We start from the raw sequence: 24,672 nt of genomic DNA on the forward strand, positions 1-24,672 counted from the left end.
TTCCCTCTATGCCAACTTTCTGCAGGGTTTTTATCATAAATGGGTGTTGAATTTTGCCGAAAGCTTTCTCTGCATCTATTGAGACGATCATATGGTTTTTCTCCTTCAATTTGTTAATATGGTGTATCATGTTGATTGATTTGCGTATGTTGAAGAATCCTTGCATTCCTGGAATAAACCCCACTTGATCATGGTGTATGATCCTTTTAATGTGCTGTTGGATTCTGTTTGCTAGTATTTTGTTGAGGATTTTTGCATCTATGTTCATCAGTGATATTGGCCTGTAGTTTTCTTTCTTCGTGACATCCTTGTCTGGTTTTGGTATCAAGGTGATGGTGGCCTCGTAGAATGAGTTTGGGAGTGTTCCCCCCTGAGTACATGACTTTTTGAATTATGGTTTTCTCAGGGTATATGCCCAGTAGTGGGATTGCTGGGTCGTATGGTAGTTCTATTTGTAGTGTTTTAAGAAACCTCCATACCGTTCTCCATAGTGGCTGTATCAATTTGCATTCCCACCAACAGTGCAAGTCCCTTTTCTCCACACCCTCTCCATCATTTATTGTTTCTAGATTTTTTGATGATGGCCATTCTGACTGGTGTGAGATGATATCTCATTGTAGTTTTGATTTGCATTTTTCTAATGATTAATGATGTTGAGCATTCTTTAATGTGTTTGTTGGCAATCTGTATATCTTCTTTGGAGAAACGTCTGTTTAGGTCTTCTGTCCATTTTTGAATTCGGTTGTTTGTGTTTTTGTTATTGAGCTGCATGAGCTGCTTGTAAATTTTTGAGATTAATCCTTTGTCAGTTGCTTCATGTGCAAATATTTTCTCCCATTCTGAGGGTTGTCTTTTGGTCTTGTTTATGGTTTCCTTCGCTGTGCAAAAGCTTTTAAGTTTCATTAGGTCCCATGTGTTTATTTTTGTTTTTATTTCCATTTCTCTAGGAGGTGGGTCAAAAAGGATCTTGCTGTGATTTATGTCATAGAGTGTTCTGCCTATGTTTTCCTCTAAGAGTTTGATAATGTCTGGCCTTACATTTAGGTCTTTAATCCATTTTGAGTTTATTTTTGTGTATGGTGTTAGGGAGTGTTCTAATTTCATACTTTTACATGTACCTGTCCAGTTTCCCCAGCACCACTTATTGAAGGGGCTGTCTTTTCTCCACTGTATATTCTTGCCTCCTTTATCAAAGATAAGGTGACCACATGTGCATGGGTTTATCTCTGGGCTTTCTATCCTGTTCCATTGATCTATATTTCTGTTTTTAGGACCATATCTTTTTAACTCTGCATTCTGAGCTCTTAGCCCACAGTAGGTATTCATCAAATAATATTGGAACAAATGAAAGAAACTTTGTAAGTTGGGGGCGTTCCTTAGGATTCAAACCAGAATTGGACCTGGCCTTCAGAAGTTAAACTTTAGAATTCTGGCTCTTAGTTCTAATGTCTGACACTGCTAGTGGCCTCAGCTTCCTGGACCCTTTTCACTCTGAGTCCCTCTTGATCGTTTTGGGGAAGCCCTGGTGAGTTGGGGCACAGCCCTGAGGGTATGTCTTACCTGACTTACTTCCCTCTCTTTTGTTTGTAGCCCAGTGCCTGTGAGCAGGTGTCATGGTTCCCAGAATGTACCACTGAAATTCCTGACACTCAGGAAATGAGCGATTGGATGGTTGTGGGAAAGGTAGGATTTCAGGAAAATGTACCCTGAATTCTTGGCACTTATCTCCTGACTTTTCTCCTCCTCAAGTCAGTTGTGTACATCTGTGTACTCACAGTTTAAGAAAAATGTGAATCTGAGCGTTCTGCATCAAGAGGGTGTGTCAGGGGCTTTATGGATATGCCCCTGGCAGATGAGGCAGACAGGGTTTTTCCTCCTTTAACTTGCAAGGCAGCACAAAATGCATAACTTCTGTCTTCCTCTTGGTTGCTTTTTAGAGTAGCTTATTATACATCTGTATATTCTGGTCACTGCTGGGCACTGTTTCAGGTAGATAAAAAGACACTATCCCTGTCCTCAGAAAGTATTGAGGGAGTTGTTATGGAGGAAATTTGTTTAATTTCCTTCTGGAAAATTATAAGAATAAAGTAGATAGCTATATCAAGTCAGCATGGTCTAGAGAGCAGTTTTCAAAGTGTAGGGACCTCCAGGGATCTCCATGACCCTTTCACGGGGTCTACCAGGTCAAAGTTATTTTAATAATGATACTGGAAAGTTATTTGCCTTTTTCATTCTCATTCTCTCACAAGTGTCCAGTGGAGTTTTCCAGTGACCATGACATGTGATATCACGACCAATTGAATGCAAATGTGGACAGGAGAATCTAGCTGTTGTGTATTAAGCCATATTGAGAGATTTGCAAAATGGAAAACAGGGCCACTCTTCTCAATAAATTTTTTTTTTGGAAATATAGTTTTTTCTCATAAAAATGTTATTTATGTTAATATACCATCTTCTTTTAAACTAAATTAGTAAATATTTAAACATTTTCTCAGTTTTAACTTCTAATATATATATACATATCTCTTATATAAACAAAAGCTCTTTGGGGGCTCCTCAGTGATCTTGAAGAGTGTAAACCTGAGAACGCCAAGTTTGAGCATCACTGATTTAGAGGTAGCCTCACTCAGACATGAAGTTGGGCTTGACATCCCCATGAGGCTCCCTCACCCTTGTTTTCTGTGACACTACCAGGTCAGTGCCTGGTATCCTGCCTTCGTACTCCTCACAGAGCAAGAGGCTTCCTGGTTGAGGGAAAGGCTTCTGTCATTTGGGGCATTCCCCATCCTTCTGCCTCCACACTCTAGGGACAGACAGCTTGGATGTCTCCTTCCTGTTTGCTTTTCTCAGCCTCAGCATTCATGAGTCTTGTATGCATATGGTGCTCTAGTCAGAGTACCCAGGGGGCTGCTTCATCTCACAGCCATCTGGACTAGAGCCAGAGGGGTTTAGGATTTTCTTTATCCCGCCCCTCAGGGATGGATGTTCTTTGGCCCCTTTTGCTCTACTCACTCAGAACCCTAGTTTCTCCATCCATCCCCCCAAATACAGTCATTATTGATTGTTTTCTCCTCCCTGTAGAGAAAGATGATTATTGAAGATGAAACAGAGTTTTGCGGGGAAGAGCTGCTTCACAGTGTGTTGCAATGTAAGGTAAGGACTCGTGGCTAGAGCTGGAGTTGAAGATTTTGTGTGAGGGGTTGTGCTGGGCTTTTCTTGTTCTTTTGAGTCAGTTGTGGGGAAGCTGAAGTTTAGCTAAGATTTTTCTTTGAGATCAGATAGGTAGCTTGGTACATTTCTGTGAGGTGTCCTTTTTCCTGGTGGCTCTCCTGCCCTGTAGTGTTGTGCTATCCCTGTGATCAGTAGCCAGGAAAGGAACCACTTAATTTCAGTGGGTTGGTTCATTGTAATCCTGAAGGGGGCCTGGCATAGTGAAAGGTTCGGAATCGTTGTGTAGCATCAGATAGAGCTGAATTCAAATCCTAGTTTAGCAGCATTTTTTTTTTTTCTGTGTGACCTTGGGCCACTTGCTTTAGCTTCTCTGAGTTTGAGTTTCCTCATCTATAAATTGGGGAGAAAATACTCGCTTCCCAGTGTTGTTGTAAAAATTAAAAGAAGTAGTTGGTGTTACCCTCCCCTTGATGTCTTTTGGCCTGTCTTTGGGTCAGGAAGTGCATTGCTTGGGGCAGAATGAGCCAAGGAAACTCTGAGGAGGAAGTGGGTTGGAGAAGAAGCAAGACCTCAGACTAGCTTCACAGAGCTTATTTTTCTGGCAGGCAGAGTGTTGGGAATATCCTTAAGGTGACTGGAACTCAGGTAAGGTGAGGCTTTCTTTTTTCAGAGAGAATAGTAGAGAACAGAGATGGGTTCCCTCCTGTGTGGTAGGCGCCCTCAGAAAACTCTGGTCTTGGCTTGTTTACCCTCTCTCTGGGTACCCTTCATATCAGAACTCTGGTCCCTTGGGAAGTTGCTGCTGGAGTGGAGAAGCAGATTTGTTATGAGGATTACCAGTGCCAGGAGGTGACTCCGTGCCATTTATTAACCACTTACCATGTGCCAGGCACATGCTTACTTCCCTTTTATTTTGTACCATTTTACAGGTGAGGTAGTTGAGGGTCAGTGATTGAGTGACTTGTCTAGGGTCACACATCTGGTCATTTCAGAACTGAGATACGGCAGGAGCCTAGCTCTTCAGAGGGCTGTGAATCAGGCCCCTGAAGCTCGTTAAGACACCTGTTTCATCCCAAAGGGTGATGCTCACCTTCAGGTTCTGATTCTCTCTGGGCAGAATGTGTTTGATGTCCTGGATGGGGAGGAGATGCGGCGAGCTCGGACCCGGGCCAATCCCTACGAGATGATCCGAGGAGTCTTCTTCCTAAACAGGTTTGCTGACATTTCCTTCCCCCCCACCCCGATGTACACTGCTCTACCTTTTCATTTGAGCCTTAGCTCTCCATATGTCTGGTACTGAGGCACACTTTTCTGTCTTGCTTTGTTGCAGGGCGGCAATGAAGATGGCTAACATGGATTTTGTGTTCGATCGCATGTTTACAAATCCGAGGGACTCTTATGGGGTGAGAACAAGATTTTGCTTCTGAATTCATAGTGCCAAATGAGCTTGAGCTTCAGTGGTTCCGAAATTGCCATTTGTGCAGTGCTAGGAGAGTATTCCTGCTAGGTGATAGAGATGTATTTTGTGAAAGAGATATATTTTGCTTTGAGCTCTTCAGGTAGGGTTCCACAGTGCTTCCTGTGGTCCCAGGAGTGCCCCAGTAAGCAGTTGTCTCTAGGGCTTCAGGCCCTGAGTCCCACCCCCCCAACTCTGCAGACCCTGCTGCTCACTCTGAGTGGAGGCAGCGGGGCTTACAGGGGTGGAGCAGCGGCATTCCTGACAAAAGCAGCAGCTGTGCATCTATAGGCCTAGGGAGCAGGGAGACGAGGCCATGAGCTAGAACACAGGCCTCCCTCCTCCATTCATTAAACGTGTATTTATCGAAACCCCGACTTTGTGCCAGGCACAGTACCAGCAATATAATTTTGAAGGAGGTAGATGTGACCCCTTTCCCCATGGTGCTTGTGTTCTGGAAATTCTGGTAGACTTGAGAGCTGATAAGGGTACAGGGTTGGGGGTTTGTAAAGCCTTTCTGTGCTCATTGACGTGTGGAGGCCATTTGCCACCAGGGAGCTTTCCCCTGCTTTCTTCCTACCATGGATGAGGTAGAGTCTGAGTACAGTCAGCCCTCTGTGTCTGTAGGTTCTGCATCCACCGATACAGAGGGCTGATTGTACACTGCCATTTTATATAAAGGACTTGAGCATCTGCAGATTTTGGTGGCTGCAGGGGTCCTGAAACCAATCCTCTGCAGATACTGCGGGATGACTGTATACAGTCTTTACAGTGAGTGTTCCAAATTGAAACTTGTGACATCATCTGATTTGGTTGCTGTTTCTGGTATGAGAGGGCAGTACTCAGGGAAATGTTTGAGTGTTGAATGAAATGTGGGCATCTGCGTTCTTTCACTGGTCTATTTAAAATCAATATTGTGTCTGAAGATCTAGGCTGTGTTCAGTGAGGGTTGAGGGCGGGCATGGAGTGCAGCAGTTAGTCGCAGGTGGTGTTGCTTAGGTTCACACCTTCTGTGGATCTCAGCTGCCTCATCTCTGAAATTAGCCCTACTAACCTGCCAGAGGGCCGGGGTAGGACCAAAAGACTCTTAAGGTTTGTTCCAGCTCTAAAATCTGTGATTTCAAACATGGCCCCTTTCCCTTTCTGCCTCTCTGAACAAGCTTTGTGTGGGATCATAATTACCAGTCTTTGGCCCTTCTCAAGAAGTGATAGAGCAAAAGGATTTTCTACTTTGCTACATGTCATTTTTCTGAACACAGACCCTCCATAATGATAGAGAAAGAAAAAAGGAAATTTCATTCTAACATTCCCTTCAGGGTTTCAAAGCATTTTTACCCAGTCCTAGAAAGTTAGTTCTCTCTGACAGTGAAGGGGCCAGGAGCCAGCTGTTCCCAAACCTGTTTCTGCTTCACTCACCCTCCTTCTACTAGGCCCCGATTATCCACTGCTTAAAGAAACTTGTTTTCCAAGTTCTTTAATGTTTCGGCTTCACCCACCTGACTACTTCTTCAGTGCTGGCGAAACTGGTAGGTGGACCCCTCCAGTCTTTAGTTATTTTTCTTTCCCAGGTCTCCCTCCTCATTTTACAGTACCAGCAAGCTGCACAAAAGGGCTCTTGGAATTAGCATCTTGAGAAAATTAGGTTGATATAATGTTGATTTAATTTTTTGAGCTCCAAATGATTTCTTTTAAACCCCTGCATGGCAGAGGAACTCTGTCAAGCCGCTGGGAAGTCACAGCATCACTTTGGGCTTTTGAATGTTAAACGCCTCCAGCAGCTGGTATCTGGTTATTGTCTTTCGCTGTCAGGAAAATGAAGTAGGCATCAGGGTTGTCCCATTCCGGTCGTGGGTGGAGATATTAGTTACATAGGAAAAGGCAGCCGTGTTTGTGGTGCTTCAGGCAGCTTCTTGACTTGAATTGATTGACAGTGGCCATGGAGAATTGCCCTTTCAGAGATGTTCTTCTGCACTACACTATAAAAAGTGATTTCTCTTCAGCTCCTAGTGTTTTCTTCTCTCTTTTCACCTCTGTTTTCCCCCAAGGACCAGAGTGACAGCCAAGCCCGGCAGGCTTGGTGTGTTTTTCAGGCGACACACTCTAGAGCTCTCCCAGCAGAGCTGGGAGTGGGGGAAGCCCCAGGCACATGCCCAGGTTTGCCAGGGTCTCAGTGGCTCTTGGGTCAGGCGAATTACAGAATAAGAGTGTGGAGAACTTGAAGCTTGGGAAAGTGTGAGGAGGTTGGAGGTGGGAAGCCAGAGGGAGGGTCTCTGAGGTTTTTCAGTGTGCTTCTGCTTCTGCAGGTTGTGGAAAAAGAAAAGAGGCTGGGGTAGGGAAATAAAGAAATCATAAACAAGAATTGGAAGGGACAAAGGAAAGAAGGGAATTTAGATTCTTTGGGTATATGGAAGCATATTATAAACCAAAACGTTATGTGAGGGACTTGTGTGCTTGGGGTTATTGTTGAGGTAAGAAAACATCGGCTGTGAAGCGTAACAGGAAACAAAAACTGAATGTAGATCTTTAAGTTTCAGTGCTGTCTTAGAAGAAATTAGACAGCACTTACAAAGTGCCCGCTGCATGTGGAGCACAGTGCTAGGCATTGCAAAGGCGAAAGGATGGAAAGGACCAGAGTTTTGACTCTAAGGAAGTTGATCTAGTTGAATATAATGTTATCTTACATTTGTTTAGTATTGTACAGTTTCTAAAGGTCTTTGACATATGGTACTTCATTTAATCCTCTAATAGCCTTAAAAAATAACCTGCATTAGTCCCAGTTTACAGTTGAGGAAGCTCGAGCTTAAAGACATAAGTTATGGACTTGCCTTTGACTGCACAGCCAGTAAATGGCAGAGGTGAGAATCCCAGATGTCCTTTCTATGAAAGGACCTTCTGGCTGTGGCCTGTGAGGGTATGACACATCTTGACATCACAGAACAGATCATATTTATGCCCTCTTCTTGGAGGTGAGATGCTTTCATTGATTCATTCCCCTTCCTTCTCCCAGTCTTCCTTTGGGCCGTCTGCTCACCCAGAGAGGCTGGAGCCTGTGGCTAGGACATGGGCAGTGGTGAGGAACAATGTTTTCACTCTTTCTAGCACGTGCAGGCCTTAAAATTGTGACCCCTGCCTCACTACCACTTTGCAGCCTGGGAAGTGCTGCATAATATTCTCGGCAAATGCCATTAGGTCTTTCTTTGTGTGTGCGAATGAATATAATCCAAAAGTATGAAAACTGATGGCTCAGGAACAAAAGTATGCTAGGGTGGAGTGGCAGAGGTAGGGGAGGAAGAACTGATATATCCCAGCATGCTGAATGGGCTTGTCACAGGATGATGAAGTTTATTTTTAGCTAAAGTCACTTTCTCCTGAGACTTTTTCACTGTTTTGATAAAGGTAGATAACCATCATCAGAGGCAAGGCCCTTGTCACCTAGAAAGTGACTGGATCCTGAGCATCAGTATTTCCATTTCTTTCTTATAACTGTTTCCCCTGAAGCTTTCTGATCTTTATCTAGCAGTTAACAGAGCTCTGGACAAGCACCCAGCCATGCCAAACCTATATAGAGAGAAGGCTGAGCTCCCTTAGCCCCTTTCTGCTGGATGTTCATGAGGGTCCCCTGCAGTCACCCCCTCTAGAACTCAACCTCTTGTCACCAGTGCAGATGGTTTATCCTCTCTGCTGTGGAGGGTTGGGCCAAGTAGAATTCATCATCTAGGGCCCAGGTGTGTAGAAGAGAAGTGTAAACACACAATCTAGGTCTGCATGCAGCGTACATTTTATTTTATGTATTTATTTGGCCGTGCTGCATGGCTTGCGGGATTAAGTTCCCCAACCAAAGGTCGAACCTGGGCCACAGCAGTGAAAACCGGGAATCCTAACCACTAGGCCACCAGGGAACTCCCAATATTTTAGATTAAGAGTTAAAGCCACTCAAGTGGCCAAAACTATAATCCAATAAAAATACAAGTGATTATTGTAATTTAGTTATTCCTTAGGTGGGTGGGTGCTCTGATGGCTGCCCGGAAGCTGTACACCATTGTCTCCTGTTCTCTCTACCTTGTCAGCTCCCAGCTATGCACCACCCAGGCCCTGGCTAGCAGAGGAGCAAAGGCAGGAGAGGGAGTGGGTGTTAAAAAGGAGGAGACTCAATGCACTATGGTATCTTGGATGGGGTCATGGAACAGAACAAGGGCTCTAGTGAGACCTGAATCAAGTCTGGACTTTAGTTAATAGTAATGGACCTGTGTCAGTTTCTTAGTTTTGACAAACGACAATGTAAGATGTTAATAAAACTGGGTGAAGGGTATATGCGAACTTTATTCTTGCAGCTTATCTGTAAATCTAAAATTATTCCATGATAAAAAGTTAATTGGAAAAAAAAGGGAGAGCCTCAGAGGAAGGGGAGAAGGGAAGCAGAGGCTATGATCTGGAAAGATAGTCCCTGTGGCTGGGAGGGGGTGATGTGAGAGCCCCTCAGACTCTGGTTGGACAGGAAGGCCGGCATCTAATGGTCAGGCTGATGGGATTCTGATTTAGCTTTGCTGCGGACTGTCTGTGAACAAGTCGCTTTGTGTCTTGGGGTCTCTTTTTCCCATCTGTAATGTGGGGTTAGAACATCTATTCTGCTCAGTGGGACTCTTGTAAGGCAGGATATGGTGAGGAAAAGATGCTGAGAAATAAAAAATGCACACTTAGATGCCCATTAAGATGTTTTTATTAGGAGTCTGAGCTAGGCCTGGTGGGTTGAAAGGCATCAGGGGTGTTTTGAGGTGGGGATGGGCAAAAACTTTGGAGGGCAATGATCACAGAGGACACATTTCTGGGCGCTTGTGGCTCTGGCCACAAGAACTCTGCATTGTGCTTGCTGAAAGGCTTATTTTACTCCCCCTGCCTTCTCTTTCCTGCTCCCCATTTAGCCATCTTTTTTCCCTTCCTCCCCTGACTTCCACTTGCCTTTGCAGAAACCACTGGTGAAGGACCGGGAAGCTGAGCTTCTATACTTTGCTGACGTCTGTGCAGGCCCAGGTGGCTTCTCGGAGTATGTGCTGTGGAGGAAGAAGTGGCACGCAAAGGGCTTTGGAATGACTCTGAAGGGTCCTAACGATTTTAAGCTGGAAGACTTCTACTCGGCCTCCAGTGAGCTCTTCGAACCTTACTACGGTAGGGACGTGGAGGAGGGTACCAGGGGCTATGAGAGGCAGTTCTCTTTGAAGACTTAAGGTCAGAAGTAGTTATTATCCACTTGCCATGTTTTCTTTCCCAGGTCTCTGAGTCTGGGGTTCCCAGCCAATGTCATGAAGGTCTCGGTTCCCTCTCGACTGTCCCTTTTTACCCCAGGCCTGTGGGTACACTTGCCATGTTTTCTTTCCCAGGTCTCTGAGTCTGGGGTTCCCAGCCAATGTCATGAAGGTCTCGGTTCCCTCTCGACTGTCCCTTTTTACCCCAGGCCTGTGGGTACAGGTTAAATACTCCACTAGGCAAACTCTCATCAGAGCCATATTACTTCCTCCTTTCTTCTCTTGTGGTGACAGGAGATAATGAAACTGCCTGATCTCTGGCTGAGAACTGGCAGGTTTATTAACACATACAAACCCACACCCATCTCTAGCCAGCTCAGCAGCCCTCCAGCAGTTCCCTCCACTCTGGCTTGCTTTTTGTGATTTGGCAGCAAATCCTAAGTCCTTTGTTAACAGTTCTTATTAAGAAATTGATATTGGTTCCTAAATGTAGGTGCTTTAAACACAACTTTGATCTTGAATATGAAGACCTTCTGTTTCAGTTGATGACTCTTGGCTGGTCAACTCCTTCTGAACTCTGCTTTATTATAGCAGGGCACTGTTTTTGCCTCCTGTCCATCACTGCAAGGCAGCCTTGTATGATGGGTCCCTCAGTGAGTTGCTCCTCACAGGGGCTTTTCTCCTGGGCCTCGAGGTCCACCTGGTACCTGTGTTCACAGCCCCAGAGAGCTTGTGTCCCAGCTCCAGGGATGCACAGGGCAGATGAGCTAAATGTGAATCTTGTGTCTTGTCAGGTGAGGGTGGGATCGATGGAGATGGAGACATCACCCGCCCGGAGAACATCACTGCTTTTCGGAATTTTGTCCTGGATAACACAGATCGCAAGGGTGTCCACTTTCTGATGGCTGATGGGGTAGGTGACCTGCTGTTCATAGGGTGATGCTTTAGGGATTTATCATGTTAGAGGCTTGAGAATTGGTTTTGTTTGTTTTGGTTGGTCCTTTAGCTGCCCTGGAAGGGCAGATAGTAGGGATGTGTGTTGTATGTTTCTATTCTTTTTGTGCATCTTTTCAGTGGTAACTTTGTCAAGGCTGTGATGTTGTGGGCATCTTTGCTTGGAGCAAGTGGACCTTGTCAGCTCACTTCTTCAAAGGGCCTTGGTTGGCTATGAGACATGGTGAGAGGGGGGGCATGACTAAGATGAGCTAGGCAGAGCTGACCGGGAAGAACATTCCCGTCATTTGTCACCTGGGTGCTGCTCCTGGTAGAGGCTGTCTACACATGGCCGCTCCTAAGCCTCTGGATGGGCTAATAGGTGACCGCATAACTGAAGGCAGCAGCTCAAAGGAGTCCTCCGGGACTCCACAGGAGGCTCGGTCAATCGCTGAGCTAAAGTGAATATTCAAGTCGCCTGTTTCTTGGGCAGGTATTTGATGTATAGAGGCAAGTACCCTGCAGCTTTCTCACCTAGTAATCTGATGCTGCAGGTAGTCTTTTCTGGAATGAGCCACAAATTAGTGTAGAGGAGGGTCAGAGAACGTTGCAGTTGCTCCGGGGTGACATGGCCAGAGTTGAGAAGAGCCTTTGGAGCCCCTTGGGTAGCCTTTCAAGCAGTAGCCCTGTGGAGAGGTGAAGAAATGTTTAGGATATCAGCACAGGATCTGAACATGCACCTCCCTCACCAAAGCTTTGTGCACAGCAGGGGACAACAGATAGACAGGCTTGGGTGGAGGGGGGGAGGGGCTGCTTCACCTGTGCTTGAGGGATCTGATAGTGCTTGGGAGGCAGGCAGCCTTGCAGTTTGTCAGCTAGAGTGGCAAACTCAAGGACTGTCCTTCTGGCTTAGGCAGCTTAGACTGGTGACCTGTGTGGCTGATTTATTTGTTTGTCTATTTCCCCCATAAACAGACATGCATTGTAGGAAGCATCTGTAAATCTGGAAGACGTTGCTAAACATTTTTGATTCTGGAGACCTGGCCAGGCTGGGCCCAGCTTAATGGAGGCCAGCCTCTTTACTTTTCTTAATTATTGTGATGAAAAACACATAATGTAAAATTTACCATTGCAACCGTTTTTAAGGTTACACTTCAGTAGTGTTAAATATGCACACTATTGTGAGACAGATCTCCAAAACTTTTTCATTTTGCAAAATTGAAACTCTGTACCCATTAAACAACAACTCCCCTCTCTTCCTATCACAGCCCCTCTGGCCTCCTTCACTTCTGTGTGAGCATGGCTGTCTGCTCCCTGCTGGGATCTCACAGAGAGGGAGACCACTCCAAGGACAGCAGTGTACATTCTTTGAACAAACACCCTGGCCAGAGAGACTGCCAGCTGGAGGGAGAGGCTCCACGGTCTTGGGACAGGAAAGGGGGTTTTGTGAATAAATCCTTGGTCCGCAGAGAAAGAGATTACTGTGACTGTCAGAGTTATGCTAACTTTTCTCCTGTCACCAGATTGGGGCCTCTTCGGTGGTCAGCCCACGACTGAGCGAGCCCATTGCAGAGTTTCAGGCCACATGTACTCCCTGGGTCTCACTGGATTCACCAGGGCATTCAGTTTCCTATCTTGTAGTTGGCCTGTGACTAGCGTATTTTGCCTCTGTTTTGCCGTATTCTTCCCTTGGATTCCCATGTGAGTTTTAAAATTTTCTTGACCATCTCCTTGGAGGAGCAGACTTGGTTCCATCCCTGGGAGTGATAGAGCAGGAAAACAGCACTGGCTCAGTAGTCAGGCCTGGGTCCCAGGTGCTGTCTTCACCACAGTGAGCCATGTGACCACGCCAAAGAATCTAAACACCAAGCTGTATCTTTATCAGTCAGATGGTGGAGATCAATGAAAACACTTCAAGAAATCTCACAGAAGATGAGGTAGGGGTACTCTTTTCAGTCCTCATCACTTCTCTTTTCTACCCTGATCCTTGTGCTCTCGTTTCAGGGTTTCTCAGTGGAGGGACAGGAGAACCTGCAGGAGATCCTCAGCAAACAGCTGCTGCTCTGTCAGTTCCTCATGGCGCTGTCCGTTGTCAGGACAGGTGACACTGCCTCTGCTGTCTCCCCACCCAGACCCACCTCTTAGAGGCCCTGTTGGACAAGAGCATGTATAGGGGTTGGCTTGGAAGTTAAAAAACAATCTGCTTATATTAGGTGACAGGTGGCTGAATGAGGAATTTAGGGGGAAAAGTGCCATAGAATCCCCAAAGTCCCCTCTAAAACTGAGTCTTTCCCTTATATTGCCTGTGACTTTAATGGACCCAGCTGCTGGGTCCCTGACTTCATCATACTCCCTGAGACTGCCTTACCCACCTTGTGGAATAGAAGCTGCTGACTGCTACTGGTGTTTTCTCTCTCATCTAGGAGGCCACTTCATCTGTAAAACCTTTGACCTCTTCACACCTTTCAGTGTGGGGCTCATCTACCTGCTGTACTGCTGCTTTGAACGAGTATGTCTCTTTAAGCCGATCACCAGCCGTCCTGCCAACTCAGAGAGGTGAGGCTTTCCTCTCCATTTTAATCAGACTAGTTGGCTAAATGTCAGAACAGCAAATCCTGGTGCATCTCTGGCATGACCACTCAAGCTACATTAAAAACCTTGACTTAAAAAAAGTGATTGGAGGGCCTCCCTGGTGGCGCAGTGGTTGAGAGTCCGCCTGCCGATGCAGGGGATACGGGTTCGTGCCCCGGTCTGGGAGGATCCCATATGCCGCGGAGCGGCTGGGCCCGTGGGCCATGGCCGCTGGGCCTGCGCGTCCGGAGCCTGTGCTCCGCAACGGGAGAGGCCACAACAGTGAGAGGCCCGCATACCGCAAAAAAAAAAAAAAAAAAAAGTGATTGGAGCCAAGAGGAGTCAGGATTTGGATTTTAATGGTTCTTCAATGTACCCGTCAGCCTCTGCCTCCTTTTCCACAAACCCTATTCACCACACTTACGTGGGCAACCCTTGGCTTGGCCCGGGAGGGAGAAGGAGACCAATAGAACGGTCACCTGGAGGGACTAAGTGGGCCACTAACCACAGTCACTGTTGGCATCCCAGGTGGGACACAGTGTCCATACACGATGTGAGGGAAGATGTGGCCAATCCGAATTTCTAAGTGGCTTGTTAAAAACACAGATTTCTGGGCCCTGTCCCTGGAGAGTCTGGTTGTCTTTAACTTAACAGACTTCCCAGGTGACGGTGATGCAGCCAACCTGTCACAGGGCAGTTGGGAACCACAGCCATAGAGAGTAGAAATACAGCCCAACATAAAAAGAAAGGATTTGAGGTGAACTTTGCAACACACAGCACAGACTGTGCTGTTCTTTGTGCATAGACAAGAGCTTCACGACTCAGCAAGGGGATTGGGGAAGGGAAAAGTGAGAGAAGCCCTTGCTCAGTGGAGTGACAGTATATCTCCTGCCAGGTATGTGGTGTGCAAGGGCCTGAAGGTGGGCATCGATGACGTGCGGGATTACCTCTTCTCAGTCAATATTAAACTCAACCAGCTGCGGAACACCGATTCCGACGTGAACCTTGTGGTCCCCTTGGAGGTGATCAAGGGAGACCATGAATTTACTGACTACGTGATACGGTCCAATGAAAGGTAAGCAAACCAATCTGTTTTTTTCTTTGTTTCTTTTTTTTTTTTTGCTGGCACCACTGAGCTATCAAGAAAGACCAGAGAATGAAGGACTGAATGACCGGCTGTTGGTATCACTTTGTTAATTTTGAAAAATTGGTAACTGGGATTGGTCTGCTCATTCCAGGGCTCCCTGGGACTTTGGGTACCTTGAGGACTTTCATCCTGCTCCCATGCCCTGTCACACGGGTGGCCAGTGGGAGCCTGGCTGGCATACCCCTGCCCATGGGAGCCTGAGTATGATAGTGAAACCTGACAGAGAGCAGACTTGTTCTGTGTCCTCAGAGGAAGGAGTAATCTCCCTTCAATTGCTTCCATTTGTAAAAGGCCATCATAGTTTGTTGCCCTGTGAAGTCCCCTTGTTGGAAGCAAGAGATGGCTAGAAAGCAAATATATAACATGCTTTGGAAATTTCTGTTACCAAAGCTTTTGCCAGTCCATGAGTTCCCCAAATAGGCCATGTGAATGCTGGTTTTTGGGTTTTTTTTAACCTTCATTAATTGTTTTCCCCCTTCCCCATTAGTGGTGATAATTTAAAGTTGTGACAGTTGGCTCAGTTTGCTAAGTGGGCAAGCCTTATTGAACAGTTTTCTGGATAGGTTGGAGAGTTGTATAGTGGCAATGAATCAACAGAAGTGCTTTCTTAGGGGGGCCAAACAGGTGTTGTAAAGGTCATTCTAAGAGTACAATCCCAAGTCTCCCAGAGAAGTTCCTTCCATGTCCTGGCTATAGTAAATAGAGCTGCAGTGAACATTGTGGTACATGATTCTTTTTGAATTATGGTTTTCTCAGGGTATATGCCCAGTAGGGGGATTGCTGGGTCATATAATAGTTCTATTTTTAGTTTTTAAAGGAACCTCCATACTGTTCTCCATAGTGGCTGTATCAATTCACATTCCCACCAACAGCGCAGGAGGGTTCCCTTTCTCCACACCCTCTCCAGCATTTATTGTTTGTAGATTTTTTGATGATGGACATTCTGACTGGTGTGAGGTGATACCTCATTGTAGTTTTGATTTGCATTTCTCTAATGATTACTGCTGTTGAGCATCCTTTCATGTGTTTGTTGGCAATCTGTATATCTTCTTTAGAGAAATGTCTGTTTAGGTCTTCTGCCCATTTTTGGATTGGGTTGTTTGTTTTTTTGATATTGAGCTGCATGAGCTGCTTGTAAATTTTTTTCTTTTTTTTTTAGCAAGTGAATAATTTATTTGTTGTAAATGTACACACCTATTCTTTTTTTTTTTTTTACATCATTGACATCAGCATCTTTATTGTTATTCTTTTCTTTCATTTAACAGAATTTTCCAGGTTACAACGTTTTTACTTCCATTTACATTGTATGAGATACAGCACCTAACATTCTAATAAGACACTATCATAAGAAAAGTCCATCCCAAGACACAATTATTCATTATATAGCATTGAGACAATTTTCTTTTTTCTTTCTTTCTTTTTTTTTAATTAGTTTCTGCTTTATAACAAAGTGAATCAGTCATACATATACATCTGTTCCCACATCCCTTCCCTCATGCATCTCCCTCCCTCCCACCCTCCCCATCCCACCCCTCCAGGCGGTCACAAAGCACCGAGCTGATCTCCCTGTGCTCTGCGGCTGCTTCCCACTATCTATCTACCTGACGTTTGGTAGAGTATATATGTCCATGCCTCTCTTTCGCTTTGTCACAGCTTACCCTTCCCCCTCCCCATATCCTCAAGTCCATTCTCAAGTAGGTCTGTGTCTTTATTCCCGTTTTGCCCCTAGGTTCTTCATGACATTTTTTTTTTTTAATTCCGTATATATGTGTTAGCATACGGTATTTGTCTTTCTCTTTCTGACTAACTTCACTCTGTATGACAGACTCTAGGTCTATCCACCTCATTACAAATAGCTCAGTTTCGTTTCTTTTTTTTTTTTTTTTTTTTTAAGTTTATTTATTTATTTTTTAAATTAGTTTCTGCTTTATAACAAAGTGAATCAGTCATACATATACATCTGTTCCCACATCCCTTCCCTCATGCATCTCCCTCCCTCCCACCCTCCCCATCCCACCCCTCCAGGCGGTCACAAAGCACCGAGCTGATCTCCCTGTGCTCTGCGGCTGCTTCCCACTATCTATCTACCTTACGTTTGGTAGTGTATACACGTCCATGCCTCTCTTTCGCCTTGTCACAGCCCACCCTTCCCCCTCCCCATATCCTCAAGTCCATTCTCAAGTAGGTCTGCGTCTTCATTCCCGTTTTGCCCCTAGGTTCTTCATGACATTTTTTTTTTTTTAAATTCCGTATATATGTGTTAGCATACGGTATTTGTCTTTCTCTTTCTGACTAACTTCACTCTGTATGACAGACTCTAGGTCTATCCACCTCATTACAAATAGCTCAGTTTCGTTTCTTTTTATGGCTGAGTAATATTCCATTGTATATATGTGCCACATCTTCTTTATCCATTCATCCGATGATGGACACTTAGGTTGTTTCCAGCTCCGGGCTATTGTGAATAGAGCTGCAATGAACATTTTGGTACATGTCTCTTTTTGAATTATGGTTTTCTCAGGGTATATGCCTAGTAGTGGGACTGCTGGGTCATATGGTAGTTCTATTTGTAGTGTTTTAAGGAACCTCCATACTGTTCTCCATAGTGGCTGTACCAATTCACATTCCCACCAGCAGTGCAAGAGTGTTCCCTTTTCTCCACACCCTCTCCAGCATTTATTGTTTCTAGATTTCTTGATGATGGCCATTCTGACTGGTGTGAGATGATATCTCATTGTAGTTTTGATTTGCATTTCTCTAATGATTAATGATGTTGAGCATTCTTTCATGTGTTTGTTGGCAGTCTGTATATCTTCTTTGGAGAAATGCCTATTTAAGTCTTCTGCCCATTTTTGGATTGGGTTGTTTGTTTTTTTGCTATTGAGCTGCATGAGCTGTTTATAAATTTTTGAGATTAATCCTTTGTCAGTTGCTTCATTTGCAAATATTTGCTCCCGTTCTGAGGGTTGTCTTTTCATCGTGTTTATGGTTTCCTTTGCTGTGCAGAAGCTTTTAAGTTTCATTAGGTCCCATTTGTTTATTTTTGTTCTTATTTCCATTTCTCTAGGGGGTGGGTCAAAAAGGACCTTGCTGTGATTTATGTCATAGAGTGTTCTGCCTATGTTTTCCTCTAAGAGTTTGATAGTTTCTGGCCTTACATTTAGGTCTTTAATCCATTTTGAGTTTATTTTTGTGTATGGTGTTAGAGAGTGTTCTAATTTCATTCTTTTACATGTAGCTGTCCAGTTTTCCCAGCACCACTTATTGAAGGTGCTGTCTTTTCTCCATTGTATATTCTTGCCTCCCTTATCAAAAATAAGGTGACCATCGGGCTTCCCTGGTGGTGCAGTGGTTGAGAGTCCGCCTCCTGATGCAGGGGATGCGGGTTTGTGCCCAGGTCTGGGAAGATCCCACATGCCGCGGAGCGGCTGGGCCCGTGAGCCCAGCCCGTGAGCCATGGCCGCTGAGCCTGTGCGTCCGGAGCCTGTGCTCCGCAATGGGAGAGGCCACACAGTGAGAGGCCCGCATACCGCAAAAAAAAATAATAATAAATAAGGTGACCATATGTGCGTGGGTTTACCTCTGGGCTTTCTAGCCTGTTCCATTGATCTGTATTTCTGTTTTTCTGCCAGTACCATACTGTCTTTTTTGTTTTTTTTAAAATTTGTTTATGGCTGTGTTGGGTCTTCATTGCTGTGTGCAAGCTTTCTCTGGTTTCAGTTAGCGGGGGCTACTCTTCATTGCCGTGCGCGGGCTTCTCATTGTGGTGGCTTCTCTTGTTGTGGAGCACAGGCTCTAGGCACGCGGGCTTCAGTAGTTGCAGCACGTGGGCTCAGTAGTTGTGGCTGTGGGCTCTAGAGCACGGGCTCAGTAGTTGTGGCGCACAGGCTTAGTTGCTCCGTGGCATGTGGGATCTTCCCGGACCAGGGCTCAAACCCGTGTCCCCTGCATTGGGAGGTGGATTCTTAACCACTGAGCCACCAGGGAAGTCCCATACTGTCTTGATTACTGTAGCTTTGTAGTACAGTCTGAAGTCCGGGAGCCTGATTCCTCCAGCTCCGTTTTTCTTTCTCAAGATTGCTTTGGCTATTCGGGATCTTTTGTGTTTCCATACAAATCGTGAAGTTTTTTGTTCTAGTTCTGTGAAAATGCCATTAGTAGTTTGATAAGGATTGCATTGAATCTGTAGATTGCTTTGGGTAGTAGAGTCATTTTCACAATGTTGATTCTTCCAATCCAAGAACATGGTATATCTCTACCTGTTTGTATAATCTTTAATTTCTTTCATCAGTGTCTTATAGTTTTCTGCATACAGGTCTTTTGTCTCCTTAGGTAAGTTTATTCCTAGGTATTTTATTCTTTTTGTTGCAGTGGTAAATGGGAGTGTTTCCTTAATTTCTCTTTCAGATTTTTCATCATTAGTGTATGGGAATGCAAGAGATTTCTGTGCATTAATTTTGTATCCGGCTACTTTACCAAATTCATTGATTAGCTCTAGTAGTTTTCTGGTAGCATCTTTAGGATTCTCTATGTATAGTATCATGTCAACTGCAAACAGTGACAGCTTTACTTCTTCTTTTCCAATTTGGATTCCTTTTATTTCTTCTTCTTCTCTGATTGCTGTGGCTAAATCTTCCAAAAGTGTGTTGAATAATTGGACTTCTTTTTGTTGAGCCACGCTGCCATCTGATATGGGTGTGTGTGGACGCATGGCAAAACTGGACTTCTCAATGCTCCCAACTGCACAGAGTGCTTAAGCAACCTGTAAATTGATTTGCATTTTTATTAAGTTGTAGGAATTATTTATATATTCTGAATGCAAGTCTGGTGTGTTGTGAATATCTTTCCCCAATCTGTGGTTTGCCTATTCATTTTCTTAATGGTGTCTTTTGATAAGCAGAAGTTAAAATTTTTTTGAGTCCTTTTTTTTTTTTTTTGTGGTACACAGGCCTCTCACTGTTGTGACCTCTCCTGTTGCGGAGCACAGGCTCCGGACGCGCAAGCCCAGCGGCCATGGCTCACGGGCCTAGCCGCTCGGACCGGGGCACGAACCCGTGTCCCCTGCATTGGCAGGCGGACTCTCAACCACTGCGCCACCAGGGAAGCCCTGAGTCCTTTTTTAAATTGTAAAATATACATAACATTGGGCTTCCCTGGTGTCACAGTGGTTAAGAATCCGCCTGCCAATGCAGGGGACACAGGTTCGAGCCCTGGCCCAGGAAGATCCCACATGCCGTGGAACAACTAAGCCCATGCACCACAACTACTGAGCCTGAGCTCTAGAGCCTGCAAGCCACGACTACTGAGCCCACATGCCACAGCTACTGAAGCCTGTATGCCTAGAGCCCATGCTCTGCAACAAGAGAAGCCACAACAATGAGAAGCCTGCGCACTGCAATGAAGAGTAGCCGCCACTCACCGCAACTAGAGAAAGCCCGCGCACAGCAATGAAGACTCAACACAGCCAAAAATAAATAAATAAATATATATATATATAACATAAAATTTATCATTTTAACCCTTTTAAAATGTATAATTCAGTGGCATTAAGTATATTCACTTTGTTGTGCAGCCATCACCACGATTCATTTCCAGAACTTTTTAACCATCCAAAGCAGAAACTCTCTACCTATGAAACAGTAACTCCCATTCCCCTTATCCCCAGCCATTGGTATCCTCCGTTATTTTCTATCTCTATGAATTTGCTTATTGCAGGTACCTCATATAAGTGCATTCATACACTAATTGTCGTTTTGTGTCTGGCTGTTTCACTTAGCATAATGTTTTCAAGATTGATCATGTTGTAGCATGTTTCAGGATTTCATTCCTTTTTAAAGGCTAATTAATAATTCATTATATGTACATACCACATTTTGTTTATCCATTCAGCTGTTGATGGACATTTGGGTTTTCCCCACATTTTAGCTATTGAGAGTAATACTGCCATGAATATTGGTGTGCAAAGTAACTGTTTGTGTCCCTGCTTTCAGTTTGTCTGGGTATACCTCTGGAAGTGGGATTGCTGCACCATTTTACATTCTCACCAGCAATGCACCAGGGTTCCAATTTCTTCACATCTTCTCCAACACTTTAGCCATCCTAATGGGTCTGAACTGGTCATTGTAGTTTTGGTTTGCATTTCCCTAGTGAGTAATGATGTTGAGTATGTTTTCATATGCAAATTGGCTGTTTGTATATCTTCTTTGGAGAAATGTCTATTCAAGTCTTTTGCCCATTTTTATTCTTAAAATTTTATTTTTTATTGAAGTATAATTGACTTACAATATCATATTAGTTTTAGGTGTACAACATAGTGATTTGATATTTTTATACATTACAAAATGTTCACCGCAGTCTAGTTACCATCTGTCACCATAAAAAGTTATTATATTATTGACTATATTCTCTATGCTGTACATTGCATCTTATGACTTATTTATTTTATAACTGGAAGTTTGTACCTCTTAATCTCTCTCTCTGACTTCACTCATTGCCCCCCACTCCCCTCCCCTCTGGCAACCACCAGTTTGTTCTCTGTATCTATGAGTCTATTTCTGTTCTGTTCTATTTGTTCATTTGTTTTGTTTTTTAGATTCCACATAAGTGAAGTCATACAGTATTTATCTTTCTCTGACTTATTTTACTTAGCATAATACTCTCTAGGTCCATCCATGTTGTTGCAAATGGCAAGATTTCATTCTTTTTTATGGCTGAGTAATATTCCTTTGTGTATATATACCACATCTTCTTTATTCATCTGTTGATGGACACTTAGGTTGCTTCTGTATATTGGTTATTGTAAATAATGCTGCAGTGAACATAGGGGTGCATATATCTTTTTGAATTAGCGTTTATGTTTTCTTCAGAAAAATAGCCAGGAGTGGAATTGCTAGATCATATGGTAGTTCTATTTTTAATTTTTTGAGGAGCCTCCATACTGCTTTCCATAGTGGCTGTACCAATTTACATTCCTACCAGTAGTGCACGAATGTTCCTTTTTCTCCATATCCTCGCCAACACTTGTTATTTGTTGTCTTTTTGATAACAGCTATTCTGATGGGGAGGTGATATCTCATTGTGGTTTTGATTTGCATTTTCTTGATGATTAGTGGTGATCTTTTCATGTGTTTGTTGTCCATCTGTATGTCTTCCACAGAAAAATGTCTATTCAGATCCTCTGCCCATTTTTTAATCAGGTGTTTTATTTTTAAATTGAAGTATAGTTGATTCACAATGTTGTGTTAGTTTCTAGTGTACAGCAAAGTGATTCAGTTTTATATATATATATAACGTGTATTTTTCAGATTCTTTTCCATTACAGTTTATTATAAGATATTGAATATAGTTCCCTGTGTTATACAGTAGGACCTTGTTGTTTATTTATTTTATATAGTTTATATTTGATAATCCCAAACTCCTAATTTATCACTCCCCTCCTCTTCCCTCTAACCGTAAATTTGTTTTCAGTGTCTTGTGAGTCTATTTCTGTTAGTCTGTTTTGTAAACAAGTACATATGCATAATTTTTTTAGATTCCACATATAAGTGATATAGTATGAATTTGTCTTTGACTTACTTAGTATGATAATCTCTAGGTCCATCCACGTTGCTGCAAATGGCATTATTCTTTTTTTATAGTTGAGTATATTCCATTATGTATATATATACACCACATCTTCTTTATCCATTCATCTAGGTGTTTATTTTTTTTTGATGTTGAGTTGTATGAGTTCTTTATATATTTTGGATTATAACCCCTTATCAGATATATTGTTTGCAAATATCTCCCTCCCATTGCTGTGCAAAAGCCTTTTAGCTTTTGATGTAGTGCCATTTGTTTATTTTTGTTTCCCTTGCCTAAGGAGACATATCAAAAAAAAAATTGCTAAGACTGATGTCAAAGAGCATACTGCCTGTGTTTTCTTCTGGAAGTTTTATGGTTTCAAGTCTTACTTATATTTAAGTCTTCAATCTATTTTGAGTTTATTTTTGTGTATGGAGTGAGAAAGTAGGCCAGTTTGATTCTTTGGCATGTAGCTATCCAGTTTTCCCAACACTGTTTATTGAAGAGGCTGTTTTTTCCCCATTGTATATTCTTGCCTCCATTGTCATAGATTAATTGACCCTATTTCCCTAGTTTGAAATTAGGGAGTGTGACACCTCCAGCTTTGTTCTTCTTCTGAAGGTTGTTTTGGATATTTGTGGTCTTTTACGGTTTCACACAAATTTTAGAATTACTTGTTCTAGTTCTGTGAAAAATGCCATTGGTATTTTGATAAGGATTGCACTGACTCTGTAGATTGCCTTGGGTAGTATGGTCATTTTAACAATATTCTTCCAACCCACTGGAATCCATTCTTCCAATCCAATATTCTTCCATCCAAATGGAAAGTATATCTTTTCATTTGGTTTTGTTATCTTCAGTTTCTTGAATGAATCAACGTCTTATAGTTTTCTGAGTACATGTCTTTTTACCACCTTGGTTAGATTTATTTGTAGGTATTTCATCTTTTTGATGCAGTTGTAAATGGTATTGTTTTCTTAATTTCTCTTTCTGATAGTATGTTGTTAGTGTATAGAAATGCAACAGATTTCAGTATATTAATTTTGTATCCTACAACTTTACTGAGTTCATTTATTCTAATAACATTTTGGTGGCATCTGTAGGATTTTCTGTATATAGTATCATGTCATCTGCAAACAGTAACAATTTTACTTCTTCCTGTCCAGTTTGGATACCTTTTATTTCTTTTTCTTGTGTGATTGCTGTGGCTAGGACTTCCAATACGATGATGTTGAGTAAAAGTGGCGAGAGTGGGCACCCTTGTTTTGTTCCTGATCTTAGAGGAAAGATTTACAGCTTTTCACTGTTGGGTATGATGTCGGCTGTAGGTTTGTCATCTATGGCCTTTATTATGTTGAGATATGTTCTCTCTACCAACTTTGTTGAGAGTTTTTTTCATCATAAATGGATGTTGAGTTTTGTCAAAAACTTTTTCTGTATCTATGGAGATGATCTTACGATTTTTATTCAGTTTGTTGATGTGGTGTATTATGTTGATTGATTTGAAGATATTGAACCATCCTTGCACCCCTGGGATAAATTCCATTTGATCATGGTCTTAATCTTTTTTTTTTTTTTAAGATGTTGGAGGTAGGAGTTTATTAATTAATTAATTTATTTTTGCTGTGTTGGGTCTTTGTTTCTGTGTGAGGGCTTTGTCTAGTTGTGGCAAGTGGGGGCCACTCTTCATCGCAGTGCACGGGCCTCTCACTATCGTGGCCTCTCTTGTTGCGGAGCACAGGCTCCAGACGCGCAGGCTCAGTAGTTGTGGCTCACGGGCCCAGTTGCTCCGCGGCATGTGGGATCCTCCCAGACCAGGGCTCGAACCCCTGTCCCCTGCATTAGCAGGCAGATTCTCAACCACTGCGCCACCAGGGAAGCCCCAGTCTTAATCTTTTTAAAGCATTGTTGAGTTCAGTTTGCTAACATTTTGTTGAGAATTTTTACATCTGTGTTTATAATTGATATTTAGCCTGTAATTTTCTTTTTTTGTGGTGTCTTTGGTTTTGGTAGCAGGGTGATGCTAGCCTAGTAGAATGAGTTCAGAAGCATTCCTTTCTCTTCAGTTTTTTAGAGTAGTTCGAGAAAGAGGTATTAACTCTTCTTTAAATGTTTGTTAGAATTCACCTGTGAAGCTGTCTGGTCCTGGACTTTTGTTTGTTGGGAGGTTTTTTGTTTGTTTGTTTTTACTGATTCAGTTTTATCATTGGTAATCACTCTGTTCATATTTTCTATTTCTTCTTTTTAAAAAATTTTATTGAAGTATAGTTGATTTACAGTGTTATGTTTCATTTCTGCTATACAGTAAAGTGACTCAGTTACACATATATATACTCTTTTTTATATTCTTTTCCATTATGGTTTATCATAGGATATTGAATATATTTCTGTGTGCTATACAGTAGAACCTTGTTGTTTATCCATCCTATATATAATAGTTTGCACCTGCTAATCGCAAACTCCCAATCCTTCTCTCTCCCTCTGCACTCCCCCCTGGCAACCACAAGTCTGTTCTCTATGTCTGTGAGTCAGTTTGTGTTTCATAGATATGTTCATTTGTGTCGTATTTTAGATTCCACATATAAGTAATA

General features: G+C 43.1%; 1 protein-coding gene across 1 annotated transcript in view; it reads left to right on the plus strand.

Moving 5' to 3' along the window:
• Positions 1-24,672, plus strand: part of CMTR1 (cap methyltransferase 1) — a 66,003-nt gene that overhangs the window by 19,578 nt on the left and 21,753 nt on the right. Inside the window, exons 5-13 of the mRNA XM_081247738.1 lie at positions 1,591-1,683; positions 3,082-3,153; positions 4,289-4,383; positions 4,502-4,574; positions 9,592-9,790; positions 10,662-10,780; positions 12,805-12,901; positions 13,224-13,356; positions 14,267-14,446. Of these exons, the coding sequence (XP_081103864.1) occupies positions 1,591-1,683; positions 3,082-3,153; positions 4,289-4,383; positions 4,502-4,574; positions 9,592-9,790; positions 10,662-10,780; positions 12,805-12,901; positions 13,224-13,356; positions 14,267-14,446 (1,061 nt within the window). The remainder of the gene's footprint in view (positions 1-1,590; positions 1,684-3,081; positions 3,154-4,288; positions 4,384-4,501; positions 4,575-9,591; positions 9,791-10,661; positions 10,781-12,804; positions 12,902-13,223; positions 13,357-14,266; positions 14,447-24,672) is intronic.

This window comes from Mesoplodon bidens (assembly GCF_964165515.1).
Source record: "Mesoplodon bidens genome assembly, chromosome: 10".
NCBI classification, from domain to species: Eukaryota; Metazoa; Chordata; class Mammalia; order Artiodactyla; family Ziphiidae; genus Mesoplodon; species Mesoplodon bidens.